This window comes from Triturus cristatus, chromosome 11, assembly GCF_964204655.1.
Source record: "Triturus cristatus chromosome 11, aTriCri1.1, whole genome shotgun sequence".
Classification (NCBI taxonomy): Eukaryota; Metazoa; Chordata; class Amphibia; order Caudata; family Salamandridae; genus Triturus; species Triturus cristatus.
Genome location: NC_140594.1, coordinates 20,980,777 through 20,999,217, shown reverse-complemented (window position 1 = coordinate 20,999,217; position 18,441 = coordinate 20,980,777). Strand labels below are relative to the sequence as shown.

Below are 18,441 nucleotides of genomic sequence, written 5' to 3'. Positions count from 1 at the left end.
AAGGACCTTAGTAGTAATCGTTACTCTCACGTTTGTATTTTAATGGTAATAATTCAATGTCATTGAGATTGTTTCAGTCATTAATGTTTAGACATGCTCCCCGTCGAATAACCTATTCAATATCGGTTAGGCTCGCCTTGTACTGGATAAATAGGGTGCATTTTGCAGGGTCGCACTTGGCATCACAGCAGCCCGCAGATGTGTACGAGGAGGTGCGCTCCTGTTATATATCGCAGGGGTTACATTGGCAGTCTCCACATCATGATGTATACACCATAGTCAGGAGTTATTGCTTTGTGGATGCGTTTTCCAGTCTTCTACAGCTCTGCTCTATACTCACCTCGAAGCAATCCATTCCATAATGTTCATATGTTGTTGAGAGACCCGCATGGTGCATGTCCATCTGATCTGTGTCTCTCTTTTCTTTCGCTCCATCTCCAGGTCTTGAGTTTGCCTATTCAGCAGCTCCCAAGTGTATGCAGAGCGCCATCATGGGCCTCTTCTTCTTCTTTTCTGGTATCGGCTCCTTTGTGGGTTCGGGACTCCTGGCGCTGGTTTCCATCGACGCCATCGGATGGATGAGTAGTCATGAGGATTCTGGTGAGTGAGTAGCAGCAGTAGATTGAATCATGGCTTCAATTACTACCCAGCAGAACACATTTCTCCTTTCTTACACAAAGTGTTATTTATTTTGCCTTTCACTTTCTAAACTGTTATTTGTGAGCCAAATATCACTTTATTTTAAAACATTGTTCAGTGTACCCCAGTATGCATCTTTTCCGCTGCGTTGGCACCACTATTTCCTCTTGGCCAGCTCGATTGGAGGATATCTTTACCAAAAGGAAATCTGGAGAACATCTCTACTTGGATTTAGCGAATGATGGCCAGATACAGGCTTCGACTGATCATACCACTGCATTCTCCTCATCCTTGCTTACCTTTGGATGCCAGAGAGGAAGCGGGCAGGGCTAGCAACAAGCTCCCAACTTCCCTTCCATGCAGACGTTTTGAGTGTAACGTGCACGTTAATGATCTGTAATGAAAATGAATGTGTCCTTGTGTAACACAACTGGTGCTCATGTAAAGCACTCTATTTACAAGGTTGTTTACTAAGTTCTGTTACTGAAAGGATAATGGTAGTAACTGGCTGCAGTAACCAAAAGTGGAAATATCTATTTTACATGGAAATTTCCGATAGTACTTTGTAATCACAAACGTACATAACATTGACGATAGTAAGTTTGCAATTGTAGATTTAAAAATAGGTGAAGAGTATAGAATCTCGGGACACTGGTTCGGAGAAAATTAATTCAGAGGATTGGTTAAAGGTAACACAAGCAGTAAGTGGGATAAGGGAGGGGGTGGCAAATGGTGTGCATTTTCGCGGCCACTTTGATGTTCTCAGTGGCCGCGCGGCTCACTGAGAACATCAAAGCGGCCGCGAAATGACCACGCAGGCTGCCAAATGGTGCGCGCGCCCGGCGCACATGCACTGTAGTTGGCGGCCTGAAAGCACTAGTTTGCACTTTCAAATCCCCCGTTTACAAAAGCTCTCGCGAGAGCAGCGCTAAAGCGCTTGCTCAGGCGAGACCTAAAAATGTGGTATTCTTGCAAAAACTTCATTGGGGTAAGATGTCCCCGATGATTAATTGATCATGATTGTACGGATTTCTAATTTATCGGATGTAAAGCGTAAGCTGACTAAAGCAGTATTGTGATTATTGAAGTCAGGCAGAAATGACCAACGTTAACATTCTAAAAGGTGTAGTTAAGGTAAGTTAAACAATAAAAACAGGACAGCGTTTTCTAAATCCGTTCAGAAAGTTCAAGAGTTTGTTAGCGGCACGGGCGACATCATAAATGTACTAGTTGAAGCAGGGTGCTTGCAAGCTTCTCATTCCGAGGTTTTGGCCGCTCTTGTGATGAATTGGGTAAGCCGGATGTTGAGCATAGTGTTTTCTGGGTTCATGGTGGCTATGATGGCTTGTGGACACGATCGAACTCCAAGTTTGTTCCATTTGCCCCGCAACAGAGACCTTCTGTCATTAAACAGAGCGGGAGGTGCCATACTCGCATGGAGATTCTGGTTGTTATTTTGTTCAGTGTGTTAAAGTTGGTCCCATCATGATCTCATGCTCGTATGATAGAAACTTTGTAATCTTCGCTTTCATTACTGTTAACAGCAGGGATAGGCTCGGGCCGGGTAGCTGCCTCGCGAGCTTCATTAGTGCAGTCTAAAGTGACAGGGATTTTGCCCTGACCACTTCTTTCTGTTTTAGGAAAGTTCCTTTTGGAGTCCAAGTAAATCCCCAGGTATTTATAGGATGACACTGCTTCGATGGTTTTTCCGTCGAAGAACCACCTGCCACCCAGCTGCTTCTGCCTCTCGAAGGTTATTGACTTTGTTTTTGATAGGTTTAATTGTAGGGCATTACTTATTGTGTAGGGGAGCAGCGAATCAAGTAGTTTTTGTAGTCTTACCCTTGTGTGTCTATGTAGAACCAAGTCGTCAGCGTATAGCAAGTTGGTAATGCGAATTCCACCCAATTGGGGTGAAGGGTGGGAATTGACGTTGTCCATACATTGAGATAAATCGGAAATAAAAAGATTAAAAAGGAGGGGAGCCAACACACACCCTTGTTTAACACCACTGGAAGTCTGTATTTTTCTTGACACATGGGATCCCTCTCCCAGCTTTATACGGATCCATGTGTTTGAGTGGAGTTGGTTTATGGCCTTTAAAAGAACGGGAGGTGTACCCCATTTCTGCAGTTTTTGCCACAGACAGCCCCGCGGCACCCGATCAAAGGCAGTTTTGAAGTCCAATGAAGCAACCGTGTAGTGGCATTCTGTGGACTTCTTCTTTTTCCATCAGTACGGATAATACAAGTAAGTTACTTCTGGTTCCTGATTTGGCCACAAAGCCAATCTGATCAAAAGGTAGACGCTGTGTTGCATGTGCCCAGGACAATAGTTCTTCCAGCAGTAGGCTGGCGTAGTATTTGGATTCAACGTCTAAAAGATCTATCATCCTGTAGTTTTGGGGATCATTTCTCCTGCCTCCTTTATAGATGGGATGTATTATGGCCCCTTTCCACGACTCCGGTATGTTGTATTTGAGCCAGCAGTATGAAAACAAAAGGGGGGTGGGGGGGGTCCAATTTGGGCTTTTTCTCGCTGGTGTAGGGAAAAATATAAACGTTGAGCAAGAGCACCTGTCTGCTCCAGTCTGTGCTTCTAACGCCAAAGCCAGCGATCGAATCTTTGTTGATTTCTAACTGATTAATGCGTAGAGATAATTTGCAGGCGACCTAGATCGAGAGCCTTCCTCGCGGTCTGCCAAACTTATGCTGTCTTGAGGTGGGAGACCTGAATTTCAGGTAACCTTCTATGGGAATACTTGTCGCCGACCAAGTTTCCTGAAGAAGTATGATGTCATATCTTTTTAAGAATTCGAGCGTATTCAAAGATTGAGATTTCGTGGGAAAGCCGTTGAAGTTCGATGAGCATATTGTTATACCGGTATTGATGTTATTTCAGTCTTTCAGTCCCCTGGACAGGGCGGCTGGTAGCCAAATCCAATCGGCCCTAATTCGACGATCTACAACTGGCTCGTCATTTCCAGCTGGAGAGCGGCTTTGGGCTGATTTTATTACTGAGAAAGGAGGCATTACTGGATTACTGGGGATCGCCTGGGTGGTTGCTAATATTAAGGGATACCGGAGGTCGCTGGGCGTTGTTAGTTTGATGCCCCAGTTATTGAATTGATCTGCTTTTCATTGGACTAGCTACTTTATGGCCGTGGACACTAGTGTAATTAGGGTTGTTTCAGTTATTCGATAGCTGTCGCTGGGTTTTAATTCAATTGAGATTGTCTTTAGATTCCAAATTACACAGTTCTGGTATTGATTTGAAGAGCCTGAGGATGTTCCCTCGATTTAAAACGTCATGCGGGCCTTGAGGGGTATACTCTGGGGTTAAGAGCAGTTTGGTCTGGGAACTGTCTGTGGCCAATCTGTGCTCTATTACAGTAGCTGAAGGCTCGGCCGATTTTGGGGTTTGTACCTTTCTCCGTTGGAGAGTGGGCGGTTGTTGCAGGAAAAAGGCTTGAGCTGAACCCGGATTATTCAAAATCACTGTGTATTGGGGACTGTTTCGCGCAGGGTTTCCAGGACAGATTGCTTAGGTAGTGTTGTCGGAGGCTTATCTTCAGCATCTTTTTGGAGTTGCCTATAGGATGTCGTGGGACCCCCGCTCTCTGTACTGGTCTGGTCTTGCTAGTTGATGGTGAAGAGAAGATGCTAGTGCCTGAGCGTATCACTAGATGACTCATAGCAGGGGCTTGCTCCTGAACGGATTCCAGCTCCACGTTGGATAGCGATCAACCATTCCCTGATGTCTGTGGAAAAATGGACTTCAATGGGTAACTTAGAGCCGTTTGCCCCTGTACTACTGGTGAGCGATTGGTTTTTGGGGTTGGTTTTTGGAGCGTAGGAGATTGATAGGCTGATGACAGACTGCTAGTAGTACTGGAAATAGTAATCAAACCCGATGTGGTGATGAGTTTGTTTTTTGAAAAATAGCTGCTGATTGTATTTAGGGATTCGTGTCTATTGCGATTTTTCCGAAGTCTTTTTTTCCCCGCTTAGACAGCCTATGCACTTGCGGTGAATTTGTTGTTGTAACAGTGTCCGTATTAGCGCATTCTGTCTCCTTGTTGCCTGTTGGGGGTGTCCGTTTTTGTATTGTCGCCTAAGCTAGCCTGAAGCATTAAAGTCCACATTAACTAACATATGTTGGCGAATAGAAGGACTCTTTTTGGTTGGTATTTTGATTTTCGAGTGTGGAGTTAGGGACTGAGGGAACTTTTTGCTTGGCTGACGTCGAGCTGTCCACTGGAACTTTGCATCTGGTGGAACCGTTCTTCCTATTATGTTCCTTCTGAACAGACGATTCAGGAACTACTGTTGTGGGATGTGGGCCTGTCCCAGCGATGGTAACTTCTTAACTTCAGTTAGCACTGACGAGAGGAATTGAGGTAGCGAGGACAGGGAATGAAATATTGTAGAGCAGCGTCATACCGTTGATTGAAGAGTTTGCAGAAGTTGGGACCAGAGCACATGTGTCGGTCAGCTGGCGATTTTCCTGTCCTATAGACTTGTTGAGATTGGTGGTTAAAAAGGACAAGTCTAGGGGGGTGTTGGTCTTAGTGTTACTGCCCCTGCCTAGGCTGGCCGTATGGTGGCACCGAGAGGTTAGATTTGGAAAAGTTATTCTCCGTTTCGTGTCTTGAGGGGAGGGTGTTTTGTTGCTCACTGCACAATCATCGGTATCGATTTGTGATTTGGGTGTGATGGGTGAGAAGGGGTTTGGGTTGGAAATGAGCTGGGGAATGGACTGTGGGTCCTCGCTTAGGATGGTGATTGACTGAGAAACTAGCGCGACTTGTGGGTGCACGGTTAGTAGGTCATAGAAGGAGTCTTCGTGGGCCTAAAATGGTGAACAGCCCTCAGCTTCTTCTTTTGGGTAACGTTCAATGGGCATCTGGGTGCCAAACGGGGGTGGGCTGTAACTTGTCCCACTTGGAATGCCATGGATCATAGCCTGAAACTGGGCTTGTCTGGGGGGCATCCAACGTCACGACAGGTGTGTGACTTTGACGTGATCTTGACTTAGAGGCAATAACAGTGTTCCAGAAATAGTCTCTCAGTGTCGCTTTTTTTGTGGTGGATACTGCCGAGGCAGACATACCGGGATTTAGCTTGTCAGGGCTGGAGCCAACAGATGTTGTTGCCCGTGATGAAACTTGTGCGGCTGGTATGCCGTGAGGGGGCAGGGAGTGGTGCTGCTCTTGGCCTGATGTTATGACGGATTGCGGTGTTTCTAGATGTGATGAGGCCGCCTCCACCGTGTCCATGGTGGCGTCGGTGATGACGAAGGTGGTCTCCAGCTGTGGATTTTTGTAATTGCATTTGGCTGGGTCCTTCCTGACTTTCCCAGAACTCATCGACTGCAGGATTTAGTGAATGTAGCCTTAAGCACCTTCCGTAATGTGGGCCGTAATGTGGGCTGGTGGGTGCAGGGGGCTGTATACAGTCCGGGGGAGAAGGGAGACCTAGAGACCCACAGGGATGACGGTCTGGGATTTCTTACCTGGCTGACGCCCCTTTTACCTGATGATATTCGAGATAGGGTGAGATAAGGTGAGGTTGTAGTCCTCTGCAGTGGGGGGCAAGGCGCCAGCAGTGATCCTACTGGTCATGGATGCACCATTCGCACACTCGCTCACCAGGTCTGTTTGGCTCTTAGTGGGGACGGTGGGGCAAAGAAGGTAAACTGTGGCCCAAGAGGTAGAATTATGGTAGTGGCTCTGAACTTACCGGCTCTTGGTTGTAGGGCTGAACTGGGACTGCCGTTGGCCTATTTTAGGGCACCGCCTGGCCGCAACTAACGGGCACACTCTAGAGCGCGTGTGATGTCTGGAGATGCCTGGAATGAGCAGGAAAGTGGGAGCACACCTGGGAAGCCACAAACCTCACCCGGTCTGACTGGGCCATCTCCGCGGCGCCTCGGGCCCATGCTTTGCGGCAGCCTGCTGCAAAGATGCTGCTCTCTGGTTCCTTGGCCCTCAGCGGCCTCCACCACTGCCATCACCCTCTGCTTGCACCAGTTGAAGGAAGGGGCGATGGTGAGGGGAGGGGGCACCTCAATTCACACCACTCATGGCACTGACGTCTCCTGCTGCAGGTCCGAACGCCGGCACATCACAGTTCTGCATCAGTTATGAGTGCTGTCGTACGTCTGTATGCAGTGGTAGATCTCCTATGTTTTCATGTAGAGAGCATGTGTGTCTTGAGTTCCTAGACAGGCACTGTGCGCATTCTGTGCCTTGCTCCGCTTGTGCAGTTCTTGACCGTCCACCAAAAGTGGTGCTCCTGTCATTACGACTTTTTACCATGAGCAGCCTGTTATAAGACTCTCTGCATCTGGCTACTGATTTAAATAGTCGCGATGCTCCCTAAATTGTGGATATTGCACACTTCCGCCCTCTGTGCTGCTGATTTCAATTGTCTTGAAGCTCCCTAAATTGTGGATATTGCACACTAGCTCCCTCTCTGCTGCTGATTTAAATAGTCGTGATACTCCCTAAATTGGGGAGATTGCATGCTAGCTCCCTCTCTGCTGCTTATTTAAATAGTCGTGATACTCCCTAAATTGGGGAGATAGCATGCTAGCTCCCTCTCTGCTGCTGATTTAAATAGTCGTGATACTCCCTAAATTGGGGAGATTGCATGCTAGCTCCCTCTCTGCTGCTTATTTAAATAGTCGTGATACTCCCTAAATTGGGGAGATTGCATGCTAGCTCACTCTGCTGCTGATTAAATAGTCACAATGTCCCCTAAATTGTGGAGATTGCACGCTAGCTCCCTCTCTGCTACTGATTAAATAGTCTGGATGCCCCCTAAATTGTGGAGATTGCACGCTAGCTTCCTCTCTGCTGCTGATTTAAATAGTTGCGATGCCCCCTAAATTGTGTTGATTGCACGCTAGCTCCCTCTCTGCTGCTGATTTAAATAGTCGAGATGTTCCCTAAATTGTGAATATTGCACACTAGCTCCCGCCCTGCTACTTATTTAAATAGTCGAGATGTTCCCTAAATTGTGTTGATTGCACACTAGCTCCCTCCCTGCTACTTATTTAAATAGTTGTGATGCTCCCTAAATTGTGTTGACTGCACGCTAGCTCCCTCTCTGCTGCGGATTTAAATAGTTGTGATACTCCCTAAATTGTGACTGCACGCTAGCTCCCTCTCTTACAATGTAAGTAGTCTGTAATGAGTGGACTTCCTCAACTCCCCTGCATGTGGGCAGTATGTGATAGACCACTAGGTTTTCAGATCATTTTCTGCACTGGAAGCCACAACTGAGCCTACAGAAAGAGTGAGGTACAAGGTCTGAGTGCACAAGGGCTGCTCGCACTCCTTGGAAGCACTCAATCCACTCTGCATTCTTGAGGAGGCTAGAGACAACATTGACTCTGTCCTTCAACACCCCCTCCATCCAGGGTCTCCCTCTCTGCCAACCGTGAACCCAACTCCCTGGGGAACCCTGAGGTTTCGCCCTCCTTGAGTTCATATCCACCAACCCCACATTCCTCATACATAACTTTTCTGTTCTTAATGTGGAACTTCTTCCAGATCCGAATACTTCCTCAAGGTTCTTCGGCAGCTCACCTGCTTCTAAAGGCAGAAGAGCAAAGCTGCTGGTGATGTTACCTGCAGCTCCGCGTGCTTCACTGATGGACGAGGCTATGTCCCAAGTGGCGCCTTGCCCTGTCCACAATAATTCCTACAGTTCCAAATGTACCCTTTTTATATAAACCCTTTTACATAAACCCCTCAGAATCTTATTTTTGGGCCAGTGTGTTCTGTTGTGAGTAGTTTTCAACAGCCCCTAATGTTCCACCTTTGTCTTGCTGCTCCTTCTCACTCTGCTTTCACCCTTCGCTCTCCTCGTTTGCTCATGTCACAGGTCTATCTTTTTATTAACAATTGTATAACATTCTTGTAACGTGCTTCCTACTTCCCAAGCACAGATTCAAAATGTGGGTGTTATTTAGACAAGCTGTTCAAATTCAAAGCTTTTTTTGATTTTCAGTGAAGAACCAACTGAAGGATATTAGACCAGCTTTAATGGCTTGTATGGCATATTTGGTCTGAGCGTTCATCTTTGCCGGCCCTTTAAGAGCAAAGGTATCTTGGCTCTGTTTGTCAAGTCCATCGGTGATTGGTCTAAAGCTTGGCTTCAGTGAAGGCCATCATTGGGCTTTGATCTTAGTGAGTAGGTCTGTTGTCCTTCAGTCACCGGGTCTTCGCAGTGACCTGTTTAATAGAGGTTCATGAACTTCAGTCAGCATTCACCAACTGAGTTTACTACTGAGTGAAGTTGGTCATTTCCATGTCAATGTTCTCCTGTAATCCCAAACCTTGCAGGACAGCCAACCCCACAAGCCCGCTGTCCCTTGTTCAGTTTTCTCTGCTCCATCATAATGTGGTCTCCCGCATGCAGTCCTTTTCTCTACCTACCCCGGTGTGCAGTCTTCCCTCACCTGGCAGCGTTACTGTTCCCCCCACACTTCTGCTCATCTGTCCAGTTATCCTAAGTCGTCCTTGTGCGTCACCATCCTGCTGCCCACTTTGTATCCGTGCCCTTTCCTACATGTGCATCTATTCTATTACAATGCGCAGTGGACCAGAATGCACCTTGAACTAATAAGCAAACCATACTTTCAGGAGGCACTTTCCTCAAGTAAAATCACCCACAGGTATGCAATCCTCCTCCCAAGCCTGTGCTCCGATCCATGGCTCCAGAGCGGAACTGACACATGACCATGTGCCCTCCTCCCACCCAACAAACACACTTTGGTGATGCACAGTGCGATCGAGGAAAAAGAAAGGCCGTATTCTTGACCAGCAATGTGCTGGTTCTCGCAGTGCTCCACGTTTGTGTTTAACAAGCCGCTACACTCAGATCTGAGACGGGCAGAAATTGGATGCCTCCATGATTACCTGACGTCCAATCATTTTAAACCCTCCTTTCCGTTCTTTATCTATGTTTGATTCTGTGTTCTAGGAGTTACCCTCACCCTAGCGGTGTTCCCCCTTATCTCAAAGGATCATGGTACTCAATGTTTTTTATCTCTTGTGTTGATAAATTAACTGATATCCTGACCTTCGAGATAGTGGATAACCCGCATCCCTGGGTTGTACCCAGCTGGTTAAATCCCCCACTGATAGGCCAGGCTTGCACACAATAGCCTCTTTACCTGCAGCATCGATAACTTGTCCAGCAGCCAACTCCAATCTGGGTCAGACCACTCCTTTCCTTAGCCTCTCACCCTGGCTTCCTCACTCAAGAGAACAGTTCTTCTTGTTGCCCATCACTCCTTAGAATAGTCAGACAGGCCGCCTTCCTTGAGGTGAGCTGGTAGACTACTTTATATCAGTGTGCACAAGGCAGAGCTGGACTACTTTATATTATTGGACACTGCTAGAAATGGGGTGTCTAGTTGGCAGAGGTATGCACCCGCCCCAAGAAGCTACAATAACTTTAGTCAGAGTAAGTCAGATACACACCCTAAATTAACCGGTGCTCATCCTCTGGTAGCTTGGCTCAGAACAGTCAGGCTGTCCTTTAGAGGTAATGTGTAAAGTATTTGCTCAACACTTAATGTAGTAAAACAATGAAAACACCACACACAAATAATCCACACCAGGATCAGAAAATTATTGCATAATTTAATGAACGAAACAAAACCAAAACAGCAAAAATCCAATAGGTAGACCGGAGTCATGATTTTCAAAGAATATCTTGAAATATAGAGCTTGGAGTCATAAAGCGCCACCAGGGCTATCTGGTTGCCCTGGACCAGGTCAATTCTGAAAAGTCAATCCGACCGTGATGGAACACGGCTCATATACAGAAACCACGCAGGTCGTTCTGAAACAGTGCCTTCACGGAGAAGAGTGTAGACTTCGAGGAGCAGTCTGAGGTGATGCATTGTCTTCAATCCAATTTAATTGTCGGTCATGCATTGGTTCTGAGATACACAGTTTTTTGGGATGTGTCGGCACCGAACCCTGGCGATGAAGGCCCTGTGTTGTAGTCGAGCCGTGCTGTCAGCGCTGTGGAGTCCTCGAAGCGGCGATGCATCCGCGTTGAAGGCGAATGCATCAGTTCTGACCGGCGCAAAGCAGACAATGCGTGGATTCGGCAGGAAAACAGCTTGAAAACCCACTCCCAGGTACTGGACTGACACCACTTGGCAGGGTAGGACTCGCAGTTGGCAGAGTCCAGAGGCTGTAGCAGGGTTGAAGGAAGTCATTGATCTCCCTGAGAGTTACTTGATTCTGGGAATTTAGAGATTCAGGTACAGCAGGCCTGACACTAAACAAAAGCGCGTCTTCTGGTTTTCTTTATAAACTTATTTATACACACCTCATTCATATCAACACAGTACATACACACCACAAGCATCCAAAAAGGTCACCGCCAACCGGGTGGATATAGTGTGTTAGCACAAAAATGAACTACAGATCAATAGGGTTTGCGATTTCCTGAGACCATTTATTTAAAAAAATGTTTTTTAAAGCAAAGAAAGATTCAATAACAACATTAATATTCAGAAATATAATTACAAGCATCATATTTCATAATGACCACAATTGGTCCCATCAGTAAAGAAATGTCTTTAGAAAAACAAATTATAAATAAAAACACGAGAGATAAAAACAGACCGTTCTCTTTGTCATTAATGGCCACAGCCCAGATTAACATTCACGTATACACTCCCTGATCTTTTGTAGACCATCAACATCTAGGGCGATGTCTGTGTGGCTGGGCTCATGGCAACAATAACCAAAGCGTCGACGCGTTTCGAAGGCTTTATCTTATTCCACCTTCTTTATCAAGACTCAAATAATAAAACCCCCCGTTCTTTGTGAATTTCTCGGCGGGTATTCGATCTCTCGTGTTTTTATTTATAATTTGTTTTTCTAAAGACATTTCTTTGCTGATGGGACCAATTGTGTTCATTATGAAATATGATGCTTGTGATTATTTCTGAATATTAATGTTTTTATTGAATCTTCTCTGCTTTTTTAAAATAATGTTAGTAAATTGTCTCAGGGAATCGCAAATACTGTTGATCTTTAGTGAATTTTTGGGCTAACATACTGTATCCACCAAGTTGGCGGTGACCTTTTTGGATGCTAGTGGTGTGTATGTAGTGTGTTGATATGAATGAGGTGTGTATAAATAAGTTTATAAAGAAGCCCCAGAGGACGCGCTTTTTTTCATTCAGTTTAATCCTAGTCCTTTGGGTGACCAAGGGTTACTCTCTTTAATTGAAATAGCAGGGCTGACACAGCAGAGCAGGAGTCCAGCAAATCCAGCAAAGTGTCAGTCCTTTCAGCAGCACAGCAGTCCTTCTTCCTGGCAGAGTGTCCTCAAGTCCAGAGTGTACTGAGTTGGTTGTGTCAGGGGTCCAATACTTATACCCAGTTGTGCCTTTGAAGTGTGGGAGACTTCAAAGAGAGACCTTTGAAGTGCACAAGGTCCCTACCCTGGCTCCAGACTCACTACTGTGGGGTATGCAGCTCCTTGTGTAGGGACAGGAACTGCCATTTTCAAATTCAAGAGTCAGCTCCTCCCTCCCATCCTGCCCAGGATGACTATCAGGATGTGAATGGCCCATCAGCAAACCTCCGCTCCCTTTATGTGGGACTGTCTAGCGGGCATGCACAAAGCCCAGCTGTTACCCACCCCATTCGTGTTTTCCGAGACAGGCAGAGGCACAGAATAATTAAAGTTAAAAAATGCCAACTTTCTAAAAGTGGAATTTTCAGACTTGCAATTTAAAATCCGACTTTATCAGAATTTGGATTTTAATTTGTGAGTCCAGGGACACCAGACCCGAACTATCCAGCTTGTCCCAATTGGAAATTAAACTTAGAAGATGTAATAAGCTAATCCCATTGTTAACCTGTTGGAAAAATAGACCTTGCCATAGTGAAAAACGAATGTTAGAGTTGTTCACTACCGGGACATGTAAAACTTACAAGTACATGTCCCACTTTTTAAATACACTGCACCCTGCCCTTGGGGCGGTCTAGGGCCTACTTTAGGGGTGACCTATAGGTATTAGTAGGAAGGTTTGAGTCTGGCAAGTGGGTGAACTTGCCAGGTAGAAATGGTAGTTTAAAACTGCACACACAGGCTTTACAGTGGCAGGCCGTGGGTTTAAAGAGCTACTCCAGTGGGTGGCACAAACAGTGCCGCAGGCCTACTAGTAGCATAATTTATAGGCCTGGGCCCATGTAGTGCACTTTATTGGGGACTTATCAGTAAATTCAGTATTCCAATTGTGGATAACCCAATGTTACCATGTTTTAAGCAGAGAGCGCATGCACTTAAGCATTGGTTAGCAGTGGCAAAGTGCCCGAAGTCCTAAAGCCAACAAAGTCAACAAAAAGGGTAAGACGAAGGCAAACCGTTTGGGGGAGGCCCTGCAGACAGGACCAGGTCTAACAGGCACGCTGCAGAGCTGGACAACTTTATATAACTGGGCACAAGGCAGTGCTGGACTACTCAGTGCCAGAGGGCATGGTGACAGAACTGAAATGCTTTGCATCAGTGGTCGCACATCTTATCTGGACTATTCCATGCCAGTGGACACGGTGGCAGAACTGGGCTACTTCATGCCAGTGGACACGGTGGCAGAACTGGGCTATTTCATGCCAGTGGACATGGTGGCACAGGTGGACCACTTTATATTTATATATGTACTATATACTTTAGACTCGACATCTTGTACTGCTCTCTGCGGACCCTGCCCGGAATGACCCGCGACACACTCCAGATTTGCAGCCCGACACCCACCATCTGGACTCGGCCTTCATGTTTTCCTCTCTCGGTTCCTCCGACCCACAACTTTGCCCTTGTCCGAACCACTCCTACTCCCCTTGTTGGGGATAGATCCAGCTTCTTCGCCCTGGAGTCTCAGAGATCCCTCTGGGAGAGTCCACAGTGACAAGGGTGACACACCTAGTGGTGGACTGGGACTGATCCCCTTACCACTGGGAACCGCCTTCTACCCTGCCGGACGTCGGGCACTGCGTCCCTGCTGGGTTTCCCTCCCTCTCCCCCACCTCTTCCCTCCTTCATACCTCAGAGTGTGCCCGTGACCAAAGCACTCCTGTCCCCTTGTTGGGGAGGGATCCTGCATCTTATGCCATGGAGTCTCAGTGACATTGCTGAGTCCACCGTGAATTTGGGAATCCCACATAACTGAGGACTGAAAAATGATCCCTGCCCCATCCAACTGGACGTTCAGACACAGCTACTCTCCTTGTTCACCACGCTGTTTCCCCTACCCCCTCCACATCTGCTTCCCTCCTTCATCCTTTGGCTACCTCCCTTTTCCCTTCCTCTCTCCCCTGAATTCCTCTCCACCTGCTGGTTTTGTCTATCCTTTTGCCTATGCTCCGTTAAATTCTCCCCCCTCACCCTTTTACTTTACCCCTTACCCCTCTACATGCCATTTTACTAAAAATGTAACTTGTAACTGTTGTACCTGCTGTAACAATGTAGAATTTGTAAGCTACGCAACTCTCCTCATGTAAAGCGCTCTGATGCCTCCGGGTCTAGCCAGCGCTATATAAAACTCAAGTAAATAAAAATAAATAAATAAATATCACTGGGCACATGGCAGAGCTATGTGGATGTCAAGAGACGTCACATATGAGGGCAGTCATCGCTATTCAAAAGATCATATTCCTCTAAATGGCTGTGCTTAGAAATTGTAGGTCCTTGAGATGTGAAGAAACTGCACGCTTCTGAGCGTGTGAGGTGAAAGGGTGGCGTAATGGGGGCGTGGGCTGTGTGCCAGCCTCCGAAGGGTGATGGCCTGCACCGTGGCCAGGAACCAAGACTGAGAATGCGTCGGATGTCAGTGGCTCTGTAGTGCTAGCCAGGATTCAAACATTTAACACTCCGCTCACTGCAGGCTCTGCGGGTTCAATGAAATGGAATCAGGGGTTCTGGTGCTGAGAAAGGTGCGCCAGAGACACCCACCATGGAGTGCGCCTGCGATGCTGATGAGGAATGCTTTTTATTTTTCTGAAATCTGCCACGGGCTGGTTAAGATGCATCGAGTATCCACCCGCTGGTAGATAAGTTTGTAACGGTTGAGAACTAGGAAAGGTAAGGAACAGCATAATGTGTGTCTGCCCCCCCTTAGGAAATTATGGCTCCCTCCCCTGTGTGCCCGCTGCCGCCACTCACACCCTCTCCATAACCACAGCCTCCCCTCTAAACCCACTGATCCCCTCTGCATCCACGGCTTCCCTTCTGTGTCCGCTGCCTCCCAGTTCATTCATTGCCTCCCCTGTGCACCCATGCCCTGTGTCCTGCATGGAGGGACTCTCTTCTGCTCCCAGGCCCTCCCCTATGCACCCGCTACCTCCCTTGCATGCCCACTGCCTCCCCCCCTGTGCGCCTGCTACCTCCCCTCTTTGTGCCCGTTGTCTCACCCCTAAGACTAGGGCCTCCCATGTGCGCCCACCACCTCCCCTCTGTACCCACCACCTGCCTCCTGTACACGCTCTCAACGTTTTAGGCCTTTCGCATCCCCCACGTGCCCACCTTCTCCCCCATGTGCCCACCGCCTCCCCTCTGCACCCAATGCCCCCCCTTTCGCCCACCGCCTCCCACCTGTGCGCCCGCTCCCCTTCCTCTTTGCACTTGCTGCCTCCCCTCTCTGCGCCCGCTGCTGCGCCTGTTGGCCCAAGGCCTCCCCTCTGCGCCCACCTCTTTCTCTGTGCCCGCCTCCCCCCCTCTGCGCCCACCGCCTCCCGTCTGCGCCCTCCGCCTCGCTTCTGTGACTCCTCCCCCCCCCCTCCCCGCCCAGCGCCCCTGTCAGCACCCAAGGCCTCCTGTCCAGGGTGTTCAGACGCTTGTTTTTTAGGTCTCGTCTGAGACAGCACTTTAGCGCTGCTCTGGCGAGACTTATAGTAAGCGAGTTTTGGAAGTGCAAACAGTGGCTTTTCAGGCCGCCAAATACAGTGCATGTGTGCTGGGCGCGCGCACCATTTGGCAGCCTGAAAAGCACTGCCTGATCACTTGCTTTCATGTCCTCAGTGAGCCCCGCGGCCACTGAGGACATCAAAGTGCACACCATTTGCACTGTGCCCGCCCCCACTCCCCCTCCCACTCCCTCCTCGTCAACTTCAGTGCGCGCTTGTTATCCAGTTGCACCTTATTTCTCAGTTATTTCACGACGATTCCAAATCCAGCATGCTTTCTAAATAAGTTTGCTTAGTGTGTCTGTTTCTAATGCCAACTGACCAGCGCACTAGAAACGTAAGACAAACTGCGCCTCGGTGAATTTAGACATGCACTTTTCCATGCCAATGTATTCAATTGCTTATTCATAAAGTTCTTTATCCCCGAGAGATAGTTAATCCGAGTTCTTAAACTGAGCTCACGTTTTAAAAAGAATCATGAAAGTGGAGAAAATACACCAGCACCCGCATGTGCTGCTTTTTCATGGCTCTAGCCACCTTGGTTGTAAGAACCCTTTCACTCCTCAGTACTCTGTCCGTTTTTAAATAGTAAGCATTGTTTTCAAATTAAAGGTGCGCACGTTTTATTTTGACCACGCTCTTTCAATACTCCGAAAGATTTAATTACAGACGTTTCTTCTCCAGTGGCCATGTCGTGACACATTTTACTTGGATCGTGGTCGTTTGATGCGTAGTTCTCGCGAGAATAGGCTGAGTAGCATCGCATATTACCCTTATTTGTGAAGGTGTTGCAGGGCAAAGAGGTACCGGAACTGAAAACCACAGACGGAAAAAAAAGTGCATGCTGATGTTCTTTTTTTCACAAACCACAGCGATTTTAAAGTACAAAACAACCATTTGAGTCTTGGCGTCACTTTCACATATGGTGATCTGGGGCAGTTTACAGTGCTTACCTTTGTCATTTCAGAATTCTTTATTGCAAAAGATAACATCTTTGAGATTGAAGCGCCAAGCAGCCTGGCTGCTACATTCTTGCAGCAGAGTTTTGTTCCAGTCCTCTCACCTTGAGGTGGTAACTCTGTGATGTATTAAAGAAAGCCCTGTGTGATCTTGAGTAAACATGAAAGAAATGAACATTTTAAATGGTTTTTCAAAGCAGTACATTTATTTGTTCGTTTTCAGTAACTGTTTTGTGTTTTGGTATCCTAGTATGTTTGTGGTCTACACACATTCTTGGGAGGGCTTTAAACAAGCATTTGCAATGCAATAGGTCTCTCATTTGCGAGACTTTGAGCTACTGGCATTGTAAATGACAAACCTTTTATCTATGTGTTGGTTTTAAAAACAGAGAAATAAAAGGCATTGTCATTTACAATGCCAATAGCTTAAAATTTCGCTAATGCGAGACCTATTGCTCGGCATTGGGTTGTCATCCCTGCTGTTATGACTGCTTCGAACAGCTAGGGTGACCACCTTGCACTGTTGCAAATTCAGGACTGTGAAAGTAAAAATTCAGGACAAGCATCAGCTGGGGGCTGGCGTGTCTTTTGTGTTGAACCAGTGGGAACTGTGCAGATGTTTTTCACTGATTCAACTTTTCACAACAGCTATTCAAATACTTTGGAAATAGTCACTTTTGATTTCACTTTCATGTTCCAACAGAATCTGGTGGCATGGCTCAACACCCGACCCACATAGAACCATCTGTAACTGGTCAGCTGGTATTTCCAGCAGGTCGCTCACGGGCTAACGTTTACATCGCATAGATTTCCTACTGTGTACTGCAGGTGCCCTGATATCTCTGTTAAAATCTCCGAGCCCGGTATGTTCTGCAGCAAAAGACCTTATATTTCCAAGCACTCGCTGCCTGCCCACAGCCCCTGCTCGCCCCTTGGGAGCAGGCCTGGCCAGGAAGGCTTCTGCGGCTAATCACTCCAGAATGCATTTTATTGAGTTATGGGGCGTGGTGCAGAGAGAGCTTGGAGCAGGGAAGCACCTCGCCCCCCATGTCTGAAAGACTACACGTTGGAAGCTCTGTAGTCAGCCTGCCAGCCCTTCCTCCTCTTGGGACAGAGGGTCCCCGCGGCGCACTGTCAGGGGCCCCCCCGTCCACCAACAATGGATGGGAAGTGGGGGGTTGCATCTACATCAGTGTGGGGGAGGAGAGATCCTCCCACACCCAGCAGCTCTCTCCAATTAGCCAGCCTCCAGCTCGGGTCAGGGGCTTTTGCCCTTTGTCCCAAGGAGAGCCCGTATGTACGGCTCCCCCGAGGGCCTGCAGTGGTGAGTGCTGATCCCAGGATGCATTGCGAACACTAGCCAATGACCAGGGCAGCAGATCGCTGGTATGGGTTCCAATGTATTCAAGGGACATGAACAGGACACCATTATAATACGAAGTAAACAAAGCATTAGTTATTAGCAAATCCAATATGGTTTGGGCATACGTCAAACCACCTCAAATAACAGTGCACAATCCAGCGTGGTCCACAGAATCACCCCGTTTTTCTTTGATGATAAATACCCGAGTCCAGAGAGTACCGTTGTATTAATATATATTTACTCCTACAGCCGACACGTGTTTCACAGAAGAGCGCTTCCTCGAGGCTTGAGGCGAGTGGCATCGGTTTATCTCCCTTGCTACGACGAAGCTTTTATCATGCGCGTTCAAGTCAGCCCATTCCAGGCTTCGCAGTTCAGCGCCGCGGCGCGTGGAAACCAGAACCTTATCGAAAGGTACGACTGTTGTTTATAGGTGCAGTGCTCTTAGTGGATGCCCCCCAGCGCTCCAGTGGACGGCAGCGCAACCCCTCCCTCATGTGTGGTGGGTACTTTATCGATAACAGCTTGCTGACGCC

The 18,441-nt window shown here is 47.5% G+C and overlaps 1 protein-coding gene across 2 annotated transcripts in view; it reads left to right on the top strand.

The window, feature by feature from the left end:
* SLC15A4 (solute carrier family 15 member 4) overlaps positions 1-18,441 on the top strand; it is a 327,049-nt gene that overhangs the window by 277,432 nt on the left and 31,176 nt on the right. The window contains exon 7 of one of the 2 annotated variants that reach the window (XM_085632757.1): positions 442-600. In XM_085632757.1, the coding sequence (XP_085488883.1) occupies positions 442-600 (159 nt within the window). Of the gene's footprint in view, positions 1-441; positions 601-18,441 lie in introns of those variants that run through there. The other variant, XM_085632759.1, reaches the window with a different exon arrangement.